Source organism: Humulus lupulus, chromosome 4 (assembly GCF_963169125.1).
Source record: "Humulus lupulus chromosome 4, drHumLupu1.1, whole genome shotgun sequence".
NCBI classification, from domain to species: Eukaryota; Viridiplantae; Streptophyta; class Magnoliopsida; order Rosales; family Cannabaceae; genus Humulus; species Humulus lupulus.
In genome coordinates this window covers 44,419,991-44,440,741 of record NC_084796.1, presented here as the reverse complement: position 1 = coordinate 44,440,741, position 20,751 = coordinate 44,419,991, and the positions used below count along the sequence as shown (strand labels likewise).

At 37.7% G+C, this 20,751-nt stretch overlaps 1 protein-coding gene across 2 annotated transcripts; it reads right to left on the bottom strand.

Moving 5' to 3' along the window:
* Positions 1 to 718: 718 nt before the first annotated feature.
* Positions 719 to 4,553, bottom strand: LOC133830378 (uncharacterized). Of its 2 annotated transcripts, none has more exons than XM_062260353.1 (4): positions 4,418 to 4,553; positions 2,826 to 3,009; positions 2,036 to 2,193; positions 719 to 1,150 (listed from the first exon to the last, which is right to left on the bottom strand). In XM_062260353.1, the coding sequence occupies exons 2-4, from the start codon at positions 2,992 to 2,994 to the stop codon at positions 1,043 to 1,045; spliced, it is 435 nt and encodes a 144-aa protein (XP_062116337.1). In that variant the 5' UTR covers positions 2,995 to 3,009; positions 4,418 to 4,553; the 3' UTR covers positions 719 to 1,042. The 2 variants fall into 2 exon arrangements, with proteins under 2 accessions (XP_062116337.1, XP_062116336.1); XM_062260352.1 differs by having other exon boundaries at positions 4,304 to 4,507.
* Positions 4,554 to 20,751: the final 16,198 nt, after the last annotated feature.

The window sequence follows — 20,751 nt, the reverse complement described above, 5'->3', positions numbered from 1 at the left end:
TTTCCTGGAAAACTGTCACAAGTACAGGTTTATTATGTTCTTTCCCAAACAATTACTCAAAAGGATTGGGGGACCAAATCCAGCCTAGCCATTGGCACCAGAAAGGAAGTACAAAACAGTAGATAGAAAACGATGCAATATCATCATATTCCCATGTATAATTAGTACTTTGGGCACAAAAACAGTAAATAAGCCGAGTAGAGAGGGCCCAGAGCAAAAAGCCAGAGACTTAAATTGAAAGTGTTCAAACAATAAAGGAATCTGAGACTCGTTGTTTATTTGAATTTGCCTTAGTTATAAATAGACCATTCAAGGCAAGGTGGTCTAGTTGGTTGGGGAACCTAAAATTCTTAAATGCAAATGAAGTAATGAGATTGGTTTGAAGAAAATCCTGTACAGTTGAATGCATAAAATGGTTTAAAAGTGATGGTTCGGGAGGGTGCAATTTTACTACAAAAAGGAAAGTTAGCACTGACCTTGTTAGGTTTGGATTGGTCAGATCTAACTGTGAGTGTAGTGAATTTCAAGTAGTTCACAGAAGAAGAGCCTTGGTATGAAAGAAAGTAACGGCTGTTAAAAGTTGATGAAATATTTCAAGTACCAACAGAAGGGTGTGGTGGGATCTATTGGCAAAGATTTGACCACACAAGAGTTCGTAGTGATGTGCCAAGCAAAAGCAAATCTTAAACTGATCATAGGTGTCTTATTTGAGATGAAATGGAGGTAAAGAAATATATATATATATATATATATAATTATTTGTATGATAAAGAAAAAAACTGAATATCCTCCTCCAAGACAAACCCCCTATTCATAAACCTATCCTCAAAACACAAACTTTCCAGCCATACAAGAATAATCTCAAAGGGAAAATAAGCTATTGGTATTTAAAAGCAGGAAGCTAGGTGTACCTCCATTCTATTATATAGGATACCGGGATATTGCTGAAAGATTACTATTCTAAATTCCAAAAATAAGGCAGCATTACAGCACACCAACCTAAACATTAGTGACTAGTTGGAGAAAGGAGAACTAGATGCCATCACAAGGAATTTACCATCCTCTTCATCTCAGCAGACCTCCTGGGATCAGGTTCTTCAATTGCTCTCTCTGTGAGTACTTGCTTGATACGACACATTGACTTCCTCACCTGAGAAATTTTGTATTAACATCATCAAGATACAATTCAAAGAACAGTCCACATGATGAGCAAGTCGCATCATCACTATAATTAACAGTAATTAAAACTAAGATGCAGTTAATAAATTGAAGAACAATTGAGTTTATATAATTGTAACTTGCCAAACTACCAGTAAATGAGTTGTTTGCTAACAAATTACTTAGTAGCTTTCGTAATGTAGCCACCATTCTATGTTGGAATTAGAATTTATTTAATGAAAGAGTCTATAGCACAGACACACCTTTAACGCCTTTCTTGGTCCAAATATGCGAAGAGAGGGAATAATTTGCATCATATATACATAAAGAACCAAAAATCCTCACCAAGATATCCTAAAGACATAGTTCTTGCCCTATTCACGAAGGAAAACTTTGTTTAGGTTCAAACTAGAAATGCAAACCCTGTGTACTGCGCCAGAACAAAAACCAGCTAATAGCTACTAGTCATTTATGCGTGGTAACATCCCGTGAGTTTTTTAGTTACGACGTCACTTTGTAAGTTCTATTGTACTATTATCTTTATTAATTCGTTTTGGTCAACTTTGGTACGTTTTAGTTAACCATTCATGTATACTCTCTAATACTATTTGATTGTTAGACCCACGTTTTCCCATAAATTTGTTGGATAAAATATATAGAGTTTATTAGTTATATAATCACTTTCTAACTTCTGATACATTTTTATTCCTATTATTTCATTTTAATCATCTTTGGTTCGTTTTGCTCAACTGTTATCTACAACTCTAATCTCATTCATTTTTAGGACACACCTTTCCACACATTTAAATCAATGACTATCATAAAGTTGATTTTTATATAATAAAAAAAATACTAAACATCTATGTAGAAACTAAACCTTGGGAACACGCTCCGGATTAGGAAAGCGGAGATTTTGTGCATTAAGCATCTGTCGTTGTGTCATCAGCATGTTTTTCTCCTTCAAAAGTACATACCATAGTTTTTGAAGGTCATCCCAAGACTTCAAGCGCAGTTCAGATGCTTTCCAACTACGACCTGCAGAATTATGTAATGAAATCAAAATTTTAGTATGCTTTGTAAACTCGTGATACTTGTCTTCTGTAAGTAAGCCAAATATATAAAATATTATACCAAAAGAGATCATTATCTTCACACAGAATTATGTTGTAAAATATAAATTATTGAATAATCTCTACTTTTATTTTCATAAATTAAAACCGAAGTTATTGGAATACGAAACTAATGACTAGAAGACTTGTTATGTACCTATTGACCCTTTGCATGATTCGGACTTACATCATGCAATGTTGAATTAGTACTTCAGGAATTTGCAAATACTTGTTCAAAACTATTCCTAACTTTACTCGATGACTTCATAACTTTAAATCCCCTGTAGCTGACACACTTTTCCAGGTTTAACTTAAATATAGGTTTTGATGTATTAACAAGTTACTGAACTTTCTAAAACCAAAAAACCTGTTGCATTTTCTTTGTTTGGCTCATTGCATCAACCATCTAAACACTAATACACGTTTGGTTTTTTCCATATGGAAACAAAATTGCTAGCAGTAGTAACAATATCTCTCACATTAGCTTGTTTAAACAAAATTAACAAACACCCTGATAGTAAAAGAATGAAAAACTACAGTAGATACAAAAGCATGTACCATAGACAACAGGCTTCTCATCTTCTGTGCTTCGATCTACCTCAAAGAACTCAGCGAGGGGGTTGTATTCTGTCCTTGCTGAAGAAGCAGCAGCAGCTGCTACAGCCGGAGTCTCTGATTTAGCAGCAGCAGCAAGAAGTGTTCTCCCAAAGTATCTTGTTAGAAACATGACTCCAATCAGTTGCTGCATAAGAGTGCAAGCTTGATAGTCAGAAAACAAAAGGACAAATGAGCTGAGTTTTTACTGATCGGAAAATTGGCCTTTTATAAGGTGAAATGGGATCGAGAATTTAAAAATAGCATGTGAAAACATGTTCCTAACAATGCATTTAGTCGCACAATCTATGTATAGTGTTTCTGATTTTTTTTATAAAAAAGAAAAAAAAAACTAATAATTGCCAACTTGATACATACAACACTTAAAATAATATAAATTATGAGAAATACTAACAATACTCTTCTTATGGCTCTATTTAACACTCTATTTTTGTTGTTGACACTTTCTATCTCATTGTTTGACAAGTCGTAGTGTTGCTAAAATACTAATAATGCAATTTGGAACAACATTTTTGGGTCAAGCTATAATTTGACATATTTCATTTAACTAAAAAACAGAACTGCTCAAAAGCTTTTAGAATAATTTTTGGGAAAGCTCTAAGAAATGTTAATTTCGTCTCAACCCTATCTATAGTTCACAATTACATATTTTAAACTTTCAGATAAACCCTTTTGTTACATTAGAAGCTCTTTGTTTGACATTTGATTCGCTCTTATAATCAACTAAGACATCATTAAGCATATTAATCAAGACAATGGACTACTAAAATGTATGAATATCTAAGGCGAAGCATCAGCTCACATGTTAAAGATTTTTTTATATAAAACAAGTACAATGTAAATAGATTTTTCACATGATAGCCCATAAATACTTTGTACACAATTATAGCCCAAAAAATGAACATAAAAACCCAATATTAGATTCTAAACTCATTATCATTCCTTTTGTTGAAATTGATTGATATGAAAAAACAAAACAAAGGAAAAATAAACATTAAAAGAATGATCTATGAGTAAAATATCAAGCAAGCTTTTAGGGATGGAGCTTAGAAGAGTCCAGTGGGGGCATGTGGATTTTGTCTAAATTGTTTCAATATACATGTAATGTAAGAATGGGTGTTTCCACTTATAAATATTTATATATAAAAATAGATATTATTTTACAAAACAATAAAAGCAAATCTAATTCCTAATCATGAGCAAGAAGTTGAACATGTACATGTAAATCTTTAGAAGGAAGCAGGGTAAGGGCTTCATTTCATCATCAATGCTCTAGTGGGTACACCAATTTAAAGTGACACGTTACAAAAGGATTGACTTCTTTTTAACTTACGAGAACCGAATCGAAAGGAATGGAGTCGAAGCTCAGCACTACATTTCTAAAACGAAAAATAAAGAGTAATTAACATAACATAAGATACCTGATAGCGATGAACCAACGGGATGAGGAACCAACGGGAGCGGCGGCAGAGAGAGAAGTTAGAGTTTTAGTGTGAGAAACAAACCAATAGCCTAGCCGGAGGAAGGACACATACCCAACTCAACGTGAAGCTACAAATCGCGGCGGAGAGGCGACGACTCACGGCGGAGAAACTGTGAGACAAGGAGGAGGAAAGAAAAGAGAGAGATATATGAGGCGAAGGGGCTTAGGGTTTAGAATCTCGTAATAAAGTTCCCAAAACTACGTCGTTTTGGCATTATTTTTTTTTTCAGTAAAAAAACCAATTTCATATAAGATAATATAGATTTATTACATTGTTCTCTATAAATTGGCATGTTTACTATATAGCATTACATGTGTTTTTATTTTCATTCATTTGTTTATTTTTATTTAGTAATATGAATAATTTATAGCACACACATGAATTTAAGAAAAAACAATGAGAATACTTCCCATTCATGGCATGTTTGATTGGGAATGGGAATAATATATGTTGTAATGATTCTCATTTATATCATATGTTTACTAAACTAATGAATGGGAGAAGTAGATAAGGTGAGAGGGAAAATAATAGGAATAGTTCTCCATCTAAACCCCCAATGAATCGCATTATCCTCAGAGAGTATTTGGTATGGAGGTTTGGTTTGGGAATAATAGGAATAGTTCTCCATCTAAACCCCCAATGAATCGTATTATCCTTAGAGAGTATTTGGTATGGAGGTTTGGTTTGGTATGGAGGATTGGGAATGGGAATAATATATGTTGTAATGATTCTCATTTATATCATATGTTTACTAAACTAATGAATGGGAGAAGTAGATAAGGTGAGAGGGAAAATAATAGGAATAGTTCTCCATCTAAACCCCCAATGAATCGCATTATCCTCAGAGAGTATTTGGTATGGAGGTTTGGTTTGGTATGGAGGATTGGGAATGGGAATAATATATGTTGTAATGATTCTCATTTATATCATATGTTTACTAAACTAATGAATGGGAGAAGTAGAGAAGGTGAGAGGGAAAATAATAGGAATAGTTCTCCATCTAAACCCCCAATGAATCGCATTATCCTCAGAGAGTATTTGGTATGGAGGTTTGGTTTGGTGGGAATGAAAATGTCAAATCTAACTCATGTTTGGTAAATTTATTTTTAATGGCTTGGGGGTTTGTGTTTCCAAGTAAATCATATTTTTTAGTTTGATTTGAGGGTAATCTTAACCATTTTAAACACTTAAGTATCACATTCTCTTAATCTAAATCTCCTATAACTCTACTCTCAGAAACTCAAACCTCGTACTAAATACTTCCTCAATGACTTCTTCTTTTTTAATTTTATTTTTAAAAAATCAAAAGACATTTTTGTCCTTTAAAAATCTATATTACCAAAATACTACTTGAATTTTTTTTAATGAAAAATGATAATTTAGTCAATTTTAGCATTCCATTTCCGTTTTATGATTATGTAAGCAAGATAAAATTATTATGATTCCATTTACATACAGTTTTAATAAACAACACTATTCAAATAATGATTAAGTTTCCTCAAAATTTTATTCTCATTCATTTCTCCATTGATTTATTCTTATTCCGATTACAGTCTAGTAAACGTGTCATCATTTTCTTAGGTAATGTCACTACTAGTTGTTTAATCCAATTTTGGACTCAGTGACGTGGCATTTGGAAAAGGGACGCGTGGTGATAATCAATAATTAATGCAGAGAGCTCATCGAAAAAAGAGGAGTTACTCGAAAGAACTACATCAGAACAATGGGGTTCTGATCTGAAGAAGTGCAAGTAACCTACTTGAGAGGAGAAGACTGGTACCGTTATACGATGCTGCTCGATGTACGACACATTTTTCACCCGAAGATCCGGATTTCACGAGATACTGCAAAATATCCCAAGATATTTATGTAATTGATATTTAAATTGTATTTGAATTTATATTCAGTTGTAACAATCTCACACTACACTTGTAAGGCCTACGTTAATTTGTAAGGGCTTATAGCCCATTAAGAGACTCTATAAATAGAAATCTCTCTCAATCATTAAAAGAAGGTTGAATTTGTGCGCACTTTACATACAAAACCCTACTGAATTGTATTCTTTTTCTCTCAGACTTTTTTGATTAATAAAAGTGTAAGTGGACGTAGGTCACTACCAATTCTTGGGGCGAACCACTATTGTGTGTCATTTACTTGATTTCAGCTCGTTTTATTAATTCATGTCGTATAAATTGACTCAGTGTCGTTGACCAAAACGTTGGTCAACATTTTGGTGCTTTCATTGAGAGCTGAAAATCCAAGATCTCACTTTACTAGATCCATCTAAAATAATGCATATCACTATTAGAAGCCAAAGTCAAGAACCACAAGGGGGAAACCCTAACACTAGACATTCCGATCGCCCCTCAAGCAGCCATATCCCTCATTTACATCACTCTCATCATGTTCCTCTTCTTGGAAACCTACCTCCACTAGCCACATTTGGGCATGATGAACCCCATGTGGACTTAGGGGAAGATCTTAACCCAGGCCTTGAACAACTGAAAGGATTCGTGGGACGAATGCAGGAACAATTCGTTGCCATGCATGAGAGTTAGGCAACAGCTCAAGAGGTTGCAACAGAAGCCTTCAATAAGCAAAGACAAGATTTCCAAGGCTGGATGGATCAAAGGAAACAAGCCCTTGAGGCCCGTCAAGAGGAAGCTAGTCGTCGCAATGCTGAGGCGGCAAGTTTACTAGAGGCTGTCTTGTCACAAAATCAAACAACAAGACCTCGACCATTGAATCCTTAGCTTGAAAACTAGGGGTGCACATCGAGTGGGTTTGTCTGGTTCGGGTTTTTCGAGTTCGGAATTGTCAGGTTTTGGGTGGGGAAAACACTTACCGAACTCGTCCAAAATGGGTTCGAGTTTAGTCGGCTTTGGGCTGTCAGGTTTCGAATGGGGGAAAACACCTACCGAAACCCGTCCAAAATGCACTAGATTTCTTCGGGTTTGGGTTCAACTCAGATTTGGACTGGGTTTGCCTTGGTCCCTTGTCGACGTGCTTGCTAGAGTTGCTACTACCTACGATGAGGACACCAATGAACCAGAGACAAAGAAAGGAGGAGGAAGAACCACAGAGGACCTGCGAGGAGTGAGGACGTCGAGAGGGAGAGAGCAAGAGACAGAGTCGAAGAGAGGAGAAGGGTTGTGATGACAGTGGGTGTAGGTGTATCTCCATCTCGGAGAAGAGAATAGTGGTGGCGATCGTGGGTGGTTGGTGGTCTGGTCATGGGTGGCGCCGATCAAGGAAGGAGGGGTAGGAAGAAGGAAGAGAGGGATCGAGAGGGATAGGGACTTAGGGATACAATATTTTAGGGTTTTGTTTTTCTATTTTTTTTTGTTTTAAATTTAATATAAAAAAACCTCAGTCGGGTTACACCTAAACTCGACACTTGTAAGCTTCCCCAGCCGAATTTGATCTGAACATTTAGTCGAGTTGAACCCGATCCGACCCGAATAGTCGTGTTTCGTCTATTTCTTGGTTTTTGTGGGTACAGGTCAGGCGGGTTAACCAGGTTTTCGGGTATTGGTGTGAGCCATATTGAAAACACTGGTCAGGAAAATCCTGAAGCCCAACGACCAGCTAGTCGAGATCCAGACCTAGTACAACCAGTGCGGTCCTAAGACCAAGTAGTTCTCCTTGGACCAACTAAGAGTCATCACTCCAATAGAGAGCTAAGCCAAGATTGCAGTGGTAACTCCATCAATATGAGCAAGTGCTGCCCAACAGAGATCAAGGCTGCACTAGACAAGTGTCTGGAACTGGAAGGCTTGCTAATGAACAACCGAGGGGTGAAGCCTCAAGGGGAGGATAACCTCTTAATCCTGAAGCTGGTCAACAATTCTGACAACCAAGGAATGAAAGACCAAGTAGCCACAACCAAGGCTAGCCACCTCGACATGCTGGATACAATTATGGTCATCCTCACAGAAGAAATAGAAGGAGGAATGATCAAGAAGCTAGTAGTATTTATAAAAAAAAAAACATACAGAGATGGTTATGATGATGATGATGGGGATAGTCGATACTACCAACCCAGTGACTATCAATATTATGACGATTGTTGCAATGATGGGCATCCAAGAGGACAGTTTGTTCCGCCAAGGCCACCTAGGCCTCAAGATATCCCATATAGGGAAAATGTGCAACCTAAAGGACCGTTTGTCCCACCAAGCCAGCAAGAGCCAACAAATTGTCCAAAGAGATCACCTCCTAGCCCTCCTCGAGCGGATAGCCAGAATGTTGGGGGATACCCAGAGGAAGAAGTGTCTTCAATAGACTTGGGAATAGAGGGCCCAACCTGCGAGATGTCCTCAACCAGCTCCAGGAAGGCAATGGTTCTAATGTTGAAGGACTTGTTGCACCAGTAATCCCACCTGCACCACAAGTAGGAGATGCTGCAATCCCAGTCGATGCTCCATCATTTGTGCCACTAGTTGTTTCGGCAATCCAAGCGCAACTAGATGCCCTCACTCAGATGATTCGAAAGCTAACTACTCCAAAACTCACTAATATTGATATAGAGAGAAGGAAATGATCTTCATTCTCTGAATGGATCAATGCTCTTACAAATTACAATCCCTCCCAAGATCAAGATGCCAACTTGGAAAATGTATACTAGAAAAGAAGATCCAATTTCACACGTCAACAACTTTGAAATACAAACAAATCTTCAAGGAGTAAGAGATGATGTCCGTTGTAGGATTTTCCCTGCTATTCTAGTTGATTCTGCTCAACAATGGTTCTTCAAGCTAAAACCAAGAACCATTACATCATGGGATATATTTGCGAGACTCTACTACTCACAATTCTTTATTGCTTGTATCCCACCAGCTGAACTCAACGAACTTGTTGATATAAAGCAAGGACCAAACGAGCCCCTGAAAGACTATGTGTAGCAGTTCATGCAAGAAGCTGCTAGATCAAAATAGGTCAGTGATGATGGAAAGTTGATGGCCATCATGGCTGGGATCCAAGTAAAAGGTCCTCTATGGATTGATCTCAAAAGAAAGACCGTCTACTTTAGAGAGTTTTTAAATCGAGCAAACGAGTTCATTAAGCTGGAAGAAGTTATTTGAAGAGCAGATCAGGCCAACTAAGCTGGAACCAGTACTACACCAGCCAAAAACATTGGCACAGCTAACCAGAACCAGACAACCAATGGTAATGGTAGCAAAATAAACCAGAATGATGGCAAACGAAGTAATAATTCCAACAGTGACAACAATAATGATAACAAACGAGTGAAAACCAATGATAAGCCATGAGAATACACTCCTCTTTTTACCACATATTATATGCTCTTAGGGTCACGAGCGAAAATCTTTCAAGCTACACAAGCTGAAGTGCCCTATAGGAAGCCAAATCCTATTAGGAAAGGCATAAGTAAGTTTTGCCCCTTCCGTAACGATTATAGACATGACACCAACGAGTGTAATCAGCTTACAGAAGAAATTGAATTTCTCTTCTGCCAGAATCATCAGGCCATGAGAAGATACGTTCGTCAACCTGTTGAAAAAAAATAGGTTGATGCAGGACATGCAGATACACCAACCCAACCACTACAACCAGCCCCAGTAGCTGGTCATTTAAACATGATCTGTGGAGGACTACACCTGGCAGGTGAGCGTAGAAAGGCTTTAGAACGTTATGCTCGGACACTTCGCCGTGAACCGGAAGATGAGGTGTTGGTCGTCGAGGAGCGTACTCCCAAAATACCTTGGTATGAATGTAAGCCCATAAAATTCACCGAGGACGACGCCGCACATGTCAAATTTCTGCACAATGACCCTTTGGTGATAGAAGCCCATATTGCCAATATGATCGTTACCAAAATAATGATAGAGCATGGATCCTACGTAAACATCCTTTTCAAAACTACCCTTGAAAGGATGAAGTTATCTGTACGAGATCTGGAGCCCTACACACAAATCATGTATGGCGTTACTAGAGAAGGAATGACTCCAGCTGGAATAATTAAACTAGCAGTGACTGTGGGAACTGCACTAGGAAATAGTACAGTCATGGCCACGTTTGTGGTAGTCAACATTGCCTCAACTTTCAATGCCTTGCTTAGAAGATCAATATTGACCGACCTAAGAGCCATTACATCCATATTCCACTTAACGATGAAGTTTCCCACTAAGTTGGAATTGTGTGTGCTAAGGGAAACCAAAGAGATTCTCGAGAGTGCTGCAATTCTTCCATCACAACTGATAAAAAAGGCTTGGCAACGACCAACATGATATTTTCTGGACTAGCAGAGAGAAAGCCAACAACAGTGATGGGAGTAAGCACCATCGAAGAACAAGCCACAACCTCCTTAAATAAACCGAGAAGCTCCAAATAGGGAGTTGCCCAAAGCAAAGGAGAAGATATTGATCTTGGCTTTGGGGACTTTGATACTGGAGTAGGACCAAGTGAAGATCTGGAGGAAGTTCTACTCAACCAGAACGAATCGACCAAAGCAGTAAAAATTGGAAAAAAACTTAGCTGAAGAAGTCAAGTATGAACTTATAAGTTTTTTTGAGAAATAACCAAGTCGTGTTCGCCTGGCCGCACAAGGACATGGTGGGCATTAATCCCACTATTATCAGCCATGCCTTGAACATAGACAAAGACAACTTCAAACCTGTGCAACAGAAAAGAAGGTTGTTTGACAAAGAAAGATCTAAGACCTTAAAAGAAGAAGTCAAAAGACTGAAAGAGAATGGATTCATAAGATAAGTTTTCTACCCTAAATGGGTATCTAATCCTATCCTAGTACCGAAGCCCAATGGAAAATGGAAGACTTGTGTGGACTTCACCAATTTAAACAAGGCATGTCCCAAAGACTGTTTTCCTCTACCAAGAATTGACCAGCTGGTCGATGCCACCATAGGACATGAAATTCTTACATTTATGGATGCCTACTCGAGGTACAATCAAATTAGCATGCACCCTCCCGACGAGGAGCATACCAGCTTCAGAACCAAAATAGGCTTATACGATTACAAAGTAATACCTTTTGGACTCAAAAATGTTGGCAGGACGTACCAGCGACTGGTAAATATGATGTTCAAAGACCAAATAGGCAACAACATAGAATTCTATGTCGATGATATGCTGGTAAAGTCAAACAGGTTGGGGGCATGTAGCGGATCTAGCATAATGCTTCACCATTCTCAAGCATTACGATATGAAGCTTAACCCTTTAAAATGCTTATTTGGGGTAGTCTCGGGCAAGTTCCTTGGTTTTATTGTCAAGGTAAGAGGCATAGAAGCTAATCCAGAGAAAATCAAGGCTTTAATTGAAATGAAATCCCTGACCAAGATAAAAGAAGTACAAAGCCTAACGAGACGGATCGCAGCTCTTAGTATATTCATCTCAAAATCAACAGACAAGTGTGTGCCATTTTTCAACTTGCTAAGGGGAAATAACAAGTTCAAGTGGGAAAAGAATGTGAAAAAGCTTTTTAAGCACTCAAAGATCATTTGGCACAACCACCAGTCTTGTCAAAGCCAATTGATGGGGAAACACTCTACCTATATCTAGCAGTTACGGAACATGCTGTTAGTGCAACCCTTACCAGAAAAGCAAACAGAACTGGCATCCAATGTATTACATAAGAAAAAGGCTAATTGGAGTAGAATCGCGATACCCCTTGATAAAAAATTAGCCTACTGCTTGCTGCTAGCCTACTTTCAAGCTCACCCTATCACAGTACTAACCAATCAACCTCTCAGGCAGGTTTTACAAAAACTAGAGGCATCTGGTTAACTACTTAAGTGGGCAGTAGAGCTAGGGCAATACGAAATCGCATACCAGCCAAGAACTATTATCAAAGGACAGGCCTTAGTATATTTTATTGCTAAATGAATTGGAATACCAAAGGAAAATGAGCAAACAAAGGAGTTAGAGAATGATGAAGAAATTTGGCCAATATGGAAGGTGGTTGTAGATGGGTCCTCAAATGAACATAACTCTGGAGTTGGACTTATCCTTATTACACCTGAAAGGGAATCTTATTCATTGTGCACTTAGATTTGGTTTCAATGCCTCAAACAATAAATCAGAGTACGCGGCTCTACTAATAGGATTGTGACTCGCTAGGGACGTTAAAGCTCTAGCAGTAGACATATACAATGATTCACAGCTGGTCGTGAATCAAGTATAGGGCGAATACCATGCTCGAGGCATAAAAATGGACTTCTATCTTAGCAAAGCCAAAGATCTTCTGGAATAGTTTAAGAATTTTACCATACAACAGGTGTTGAGATTGGTTAAATACATGGTGAAATTGTTTAGGCATGAAGAGGTGTTAAAACAATAACAATTTCACAAAAATCCGCATGTGAAAGTTGACTTTCAACATAGGCATTTATAAATCAACTTTTTGGGTCCAAAATGTTTATTTGGAGTATATAAGAGTATCCAAGAAGTTTGGGAGCATTTGGAGGTGTTTTGATGTCTTGGAGTGCCAAAAGAGAGGTGTCGGCGAAGCGTCGCTCCTAGGAGGTGATGTGTCGCCAAAGGCATTAAACCCTTGGCTGAGACAAACCAGGCGATGCATCACCTAGTCATAGGTGATACATCGCCTAGTGTCAGGTGATGCATCACCTAGTGTCAGGCGATGTGTCACTTGGGCTGTTACAAAAAGTCTGTACAGTTACGTAAATAACCTCCAAAACTTAAATTTAAATGCTCTAATCTCATTGGTTGAGCTTAATGAGGGTCCTATACTATTTAAAGAGTTTATATGAGTTAATTGATGGATTGATCACTCACCTCTCTCTCTCTAAAAGAAAAACCTATTTCTCTCTCTAGTTCCAAGATTACTAGTTTTCTCCAAGAATCTTCATCAAGAAAGCTTGGCTTGTATGAAGGATCAAGGTTTGTGTATCCCAATCTCATTCCATAGGGAAGGCTAGGAATAGAGATTTTTGGACAACAAATCTTCATTTGTGTCAAGCCTTGCAACTTTTGTGTTTCACATAAAATCATAGCTTGTGATTTTATATTCCTAGGGTTTGTTCTTCAAGGAAGGTCTTCTCTAAACTCTTACCTTATTGTGTTTATGTAATTTTTGTTTAACTACTCTCAAAGATTATTTTACTTGTATCTTTTGTCTTGAGTTGTATCACAAACCAAAGGTTATCTATAGCTTATTCCCCAACAGCAAGTTCCCCGTGACTAGAATTCCAACGCTGATGCCTTAGCAAAGTTGGCAAGTGCCAAGGATGCAGATACTCTGAACATAATACTTATTGAGCACCTTGCCCAATCAAGTATAAACGAATCAGAAAAAATGTTACTGCTCAATAACATCCCCTCTTGGATGACTCCTATTGCAACATACTTGGAGCAAGGAATTTCACCTCAAGACAGAATTGAGGCTCGAAAAATTTCGAGGCAAGCTGCTAGATACGTAATCGTTGATGGAGTGATGTACAAAAGAGGATACTCGATGCCTCTACTTTGGTGCGTTACTAGAGAAGAAGCAGAACTGCTAATGATTAAAGTGCATGGCGGATTTTGTGGCAATCACGCAGGGGGGCAGAGTCTAGCTAAGAAGATATTGCGATAAGGATATTTTTGGCCAACGATGAATGAAGATTCTATGGAGTATGTGCGAAAATGTGACAAGTGCCAATGATTCTCCAAAATACCTCGATCAGCCCCCAATGAACTTAAATAGATGCAAAGTCCATGGCCATTTGCTGTGTGGGGCATTGACTAAATCGGACAACTACCAACAGGAAAAGGTGGAGTCAAATTTGCAGTGGTCGTAGTGGATTGAAGCAGAACCACTGGAAACCATTACTTCGAAAAAGGTACTCGATTTTGTAGTAAAAATATCATCTACATATATGGGCTACCAAAGAAAATAGCTTTAGATAATGACACCTAGTTTGACAATGATTTGTTCGCAGACTTTTGTGTTCGGCATGGTATTACTAAAAGCTTTTCAGCAGTGGCACATGTTAGGAAAATATGTATTTTGCCTCAATGGAAATAATAATAAATTACAACTCTATGCAATATATTACAAATAAATAATGATTGATGAAAAAGAGTTACAACTCTATAACTGAAAATTACAAATAAACAAAGAAAATGAAGAAGATGATGAAGAAGAAGAGAATAGTAAAATACAACTCTAAGCAAAAGGTTACAAATAAAGTAAAGTGTTTGAAACAAAAGAAAAGAAAAGATTACAACTCTTAAACAAGAAATACAAGTAAATAGAGAAGAAAAATATAAGGATGAAAAGCAATAGAATGAAAGAAAGGAACAAGAACCAAAAGATTAACATCTCTCACTCACACTACCAAAGTGAAGAGTGTTGGGGATCACCAACTTGAACAAGGTTTGAAACCTTTGTCCAAAAGCTTATTTTCCCCTAACTCAAGCACTAAGGGATCTCTCACAGATTATAGGAAATGCTTTCCAGAATTATCAAGCCTCAAGGTGTTTCTAGCCAAGTGCTCTAATGGATAGAAATATTGTGTCTTACAAGTGAGCATTAGGCTCCTATTTATAGAGTTTTGAGACACCCTTTGAATTTCAAATTCCAGCAACCCCCATGGTTGTTACCAATGATTAATTGGATGTTTTATGGAATTAAAATAGAGATTTGGGAGTTACTTGGCTGTTGGAAATGTTCAAAATTGGATAAAAACTGAATTTGTATGAAGCTGTCAGTCACTAGGGCCGCGGCGCTTGTTTCAAGCACCGCGGCCCTTGGTCATTTTCAACAACCAATTTTTTTAGTTTTTTTCGAAACGTTCCAATTTATTCCCACTTGATTTTGTAACTTCCATACACAATATGAGAGTTAAAATCACATCTCTATTAGCAATTTCTCATATGGCTTTAAGAAATTCATCTCAATATTGTGTAACAACAAACCTACACAATAATGGGTGATATTTAGGAGTTACAAATTTGTGATGAATTTGTAACACCAAATATGTTACATGTTTGGATATTTCACATATATCCAAATAATGTAACTATCTATTATATGTTACAATAGGTGACACTCTATGTCACATTTATTTAATCTAAAACATTATATTATAAAATAATATAATATTACATTATATTATAAAATAATATAGCATTCCCCCACTAGATTAAATAGTCATCTATTGTAACACTTATTTAATCAATCATTATATTTAAAAATACACATATCCCCCACTTGATTAAATAAGAACTCTCTCTTATAGGAGTCATTGCATTGATGCATAAAGTAAAGTGTTTTTCAACTTGAACTTTACTATAGTGTAATTATCACAAAATTTGTCAAAAATTTGGTTGCACTAGGCATTGAACCATCTTTTCATGATGACAAATCGATGATAATACACACACATTTGCGATGTTCACTTGAGACCTCTATGTCTCGCTTTGCACCGTTAATGGCCATGTGCACTTTCCATTCATGGACGTTCTTGAGAATACTCCCAATTCTCATGAGAGGCAGCACCACCCCTAGGTCCATATAGGTAGAATTCTTACAGTATTTTGTTACAAAAAAATACTTGTCTTCACAAGACTGAATTCTATTAAAAAACCTTGGTAACTCACAAGTACTTAACATCTCAGATGGGACTTTTTTTGAGTACAACTAATATTCACTTGATTGACTTGTTGTTACCTATTGAACCTAACACTAGTTAAATAACTAGTGTTAAGATAAGTTACCATCAATCGTGAATCTCTTTAGGGAGTTTAAGTCCCATCCCTCGAGATGATGTAGCCACTAAATCCCTCGTTAGTGGCTTAGTGAAAGGATCCGCCAGATTTTCACTTGTTCTCACATAGGATATTGAGATGACTCCTCTTTGAATCAATTCTCTTACATATCCATGTCTTAGACTAATGTGTCTAGACTTCCCATTATACACTCCACTGTATGCTCTGGCCAATGTCGCTTGGCTATCATAATGTATCGATATAGTGGATACATTCTCTTTGATTAGGGGTATCTCTATCAACAGATCCCTTAACCATTCGACCTCTTTGCCGGTAGCAGCTAGAGCTATAAACTCTGCTTCCATAGTAGAATGAGATATACAGGTTTGTCTCTTGGAACCCCAAGAAATTGCACCTCCACCAAGTATAAATACCCAACCAGTTGTGGACAAGTTGTCCCCAAGATTGGATATCCAGCTTGCATCTGTATATCCTTCTAAGATTGAAGGAAATTTGGAGTAGTGAAGGCTTAGTCCTTTGGTTTTCTTGAGATAACCTAGGACTCTTCCAATTGCCTTCCAGTGATCCACACTTGGATTACTTGTAAACCTACTAAGTTTACTCACCGCAAATGCTATATCAGGTCTAGTACATTGGGCAGTGTACATTAGACTCCCTATAGCACTAGCGTACTCAAATTAAGCCACCGCTCTTCCTTCATTCTTCTCTAGTTTTACACTATGATCGAATGAAGTATTGGCATCTTTAACCTTGAGTGGTTAAATTTATTCAATACTTTCTCAACATAGTGGGCTTGCCCTAATGCAAAACCCCCACTATGTTTCTTTACTTTGATACCAAGAATGGTGTCAACTTCTCCAAGATCTTTCATCTTGAAGGTTGATGATAGAAACCTCTTTGTTTCTTCTATTCCTTTCATGCTATCACTTAGAATAAGCATGCCATCCACATATAAGCAAAAAATGATCACATATCCCTTACAAGTTTTGGAATACAAACACTTGTCTCCATTGTTATGTCTAAACCCAATCGACATGATGGCTTGATCAAATTTCTCATGCCATTGCTTAGGAGCTTGTTTTAATCCATATAAGGATTTTACAAGTCTACACACTTTATGTTCATATTTTGGTAGGACAAACCCTTCAGGTTGTTCCATATAGACCTCCTCATTGAGGTCACCATTAAGGAATGCCATTTTGATATCCATTTGATAAACATACAAGTTGTGTATAGAAGCTAAAGTGAACAACATTCTTATAGAAGTTGTTCTTGCAACAGGTGCATAGGTATCGAAATAATCGATACCCTCTTTTTGCCTAAACCCTCTAGCTACTAATCTAGCTTTAAAGGTTTGGATAGTGCCGTCAGTGTGGTATTTTCTCCTAAATACCCACTTACATCCAATTGGCTTAGACCTCGGTGGGAGGTCTACCAATTCCCAAGTGTTATTGGAAAGAATGGAATCCATCTCATCATTGATGGCTTCTTTCCAAAATACACTATCTCTCGATTGCATAGCTTCTCTATAAGTCTTAGGATCATCCTCAATGAGAAGTACAATAGGAATTTTCCTAATGACTTCCTCTCTATTTCCTTCTACCATGTAGAATGAAATTCGTTGAGAATCTACCTCATCCACTACTAGACTTTTATGATTTTTAAGCCTTTGACTTCTTCTAGGTTCAAAGGGTTGCTTTACATCCTTTTGAGAATTCTCCTCATGAGAATCAACTTTGGATGTAGACGCTTAAGAATTGTTCTCATATAACAAATTCTCCTTTAGAGATATTGAAGCTTGACAATTGTTGTCACATAACATATTCTCATTGAATTCAACTTCTCTAGATTCAATCACAATATTAGACTCTAAGTCTAATAGCCTATAAGCTTTACTATTGTTGTCATAACCAACAAAAGCACATTTTATGGCTCTTGAACCTAACTTTGTTCTATTAGGTTCAATTTTCTTGCAATATGCAAGACACCCCCACACTTTGAAGTACCCTATATGTTGGGTTTTCTTCCTTTCCATAACTTATATGGAGATATCTCATTTTTCTTCATTGGTATTCGATTAAGAATGTGTCAAGCGGTTAAAAGCGCTTCACCCCATAAGTTGAAGTTCAACTTAGAAAAGACCAACATAGAATTTATCATCTCTAGATAAGTCCTATTTTTCCTTTCGGCAACACCATTGTGTTGTGGTGTATAAGGTGCAGTGCACTCATGAATTATACCATTTTCTTCATAAAATGTATTGAATTCATTAGAGAAGTACTCTCCTCCTCTATCACTTCTTATCACCTTAATCTTTTTATTTAGTTGATTTTCAACTTCTAATTTATAAAATTTAAAAGCATCAAAAGTTTCATCTTTATGCTTTAAAAGAAACACATAGATATATCTACTAAAATCATCTATAAAAGTAAGAAAATACATTTTACCACCTCTAGTTAAAACACCATTTAATTCACAAAGATCACTATGGATTAAATCTAGTAAATTAGATGATCTTTCTACACTAGGAAATGGTTTCTTAATCATTTTTGCCTTAACACATGTTTCACATTTACCATAGTTTTTAATATTGCATGCAATCATACCACATTTTACTACTCTTTTCATGGTTGAAAAACCTATATATGATAGTCTAAGATGCCACAAAAATAAAGAATCATACTCAACAATATAGGCGGAATTAGCATTTTTATTGATAACATTTAAAGTTACATCATTGGTGCACAATTTAACCATTCCCTCACAAGAGTACCATTTTCCCAAGAATACATTTGATTTGGTAAGTATAAGTTTACCAGACTCAAAAACGACTTTAATGTCGGGCTTGCCAAGCAAATCACCACTTACCAAGTTTCTACTCATTTCGGGAACATAAAGTACATTCACTAATGTAACTTTCTTGCCGGAGGTGAAGTAGACTTCAATAGTACCTTTGCCAAGTACCTTGGATTTGCCCTCATTGGCCATTTGTATCTCATGGTTACCCTTTGACTCTTCAAAGGTCTTGAACAATGATTTGTCATAGGTGACATGGACGGTGGCACATGTATCATACCACCACCCTTTCTCCTTGCCTTGGACCACATTGTAACGCCCTGGTTACCCTAGAACAGTTACGGTGAACGGTGGACCAGAAATTTGACCTGCTACCCGAGTCCTTTGGTAAAAAACGTACTCTAAGTTTAATTAACAGGTTAAGGTATAAAACCAATAAAAAGGAAATTGATATTTTCACTACAAACTGCTCTGCAAAGCTAATCAAAACATTTACAAGTTGTTCTCAGTACAAAATGGTCATTACAGTTTTAAATTTACAATCCCGCCGACCTAAGCGGCAAAAATAGGGTAACCCCCTAGTTCCTCTGAAAACGCCTTGGCCGTGGTGGTCAAGCGGCCGCATATGTACACATCACCACCTAAGCTCTCCACTCAAGGCTGGGTGAGCTTCTCTTTCCCTTTACCTGCACCACACAGCACCCATGAGCCAAGGCCCAGCAAGAAAACACAATAAAGCATGATATAATATCAACAATGATCGTAACAATCATCCAGGACTATCAGTCCCAACAAGTAGGTGACTATTGCAAGAGTCACTAATACAGGGACAACACCCTCCAGCCATGTGACGATAGGGTCACCAAGCTTAACTGATAAGAGAACCTTTCATAAGTTTGAGTAGGATAGGTGTATGGCGAATAGTCACCAGCATAACCTTCCTCATGACCATAGAGTCATAACCTTGGAACAGCGTTCCCTAGCCATGTGACAAACAGTCACCGGGGCCCGATGCCCTGGCTCTGAATAACTGGTCTTAGACCAGACAAGCACTTATAAGTTCATCGACCTTAGGGTTGGTCCAGCGTTAATACCCCATATGAGTCATTCTTGCTGATATCGATTAGATCTAATCTTCATTTGGCTCGACATTCGTGACGCTATGCCATTTCTGACTCTTTAGGTCAGTGTCCCTGACTAATCAGTACATATACAAGTGTTCAACATTTGCTAGCATTTAATAGGCAATTCATGTCCACATTTATCATTCAACATGTCTTAATAATATCCACGCATGTCATATATACACAGGGTGCAGCTTTCTTACCTCCTGTTCGAGCGAGATTTAATAGTAAGAACGACCCTGAGAACGATCAACCTTTTGGTCCTTTAGTGGTTACCTGGTCATAACCAATTATGGGATTCCATCAATAAAATGAATAATAAAAGGTTCCCAAACCAAAACCTAGCCTCCGAGACATCAAACACTACTAAACCGGGTAGTAGGATCGACCCCGAGGCCTAAGGCTTGCATCCCCGAGCCAAAAAGCCATTTCTGGCCAAAAAGCCACTAAGGGTCGCGGCCCTCCTTGGCCATGCCGCGGCCCGCCCCTCAAACAGAGGTGCCCAAACTCAGCATCCTCCAAGGGTCGCGGCCCTCCCTGTCCATGCCGCGGCCCAACCTCCAGTTCAGCCATAACCCCTGTTTTTCTTCCCTTACGACTTCTCTTGGAACCAACCCTTCAAACCAAGTTTAAACACCACTCAAACCTCCAATACAACCCCTAAACTTGATCTATATCACTCCCTCATCAAAACCCAAGATAAACCCCAACCAAAACTTCCATCAATACCAACAATCCACCATAAAAACACAAGC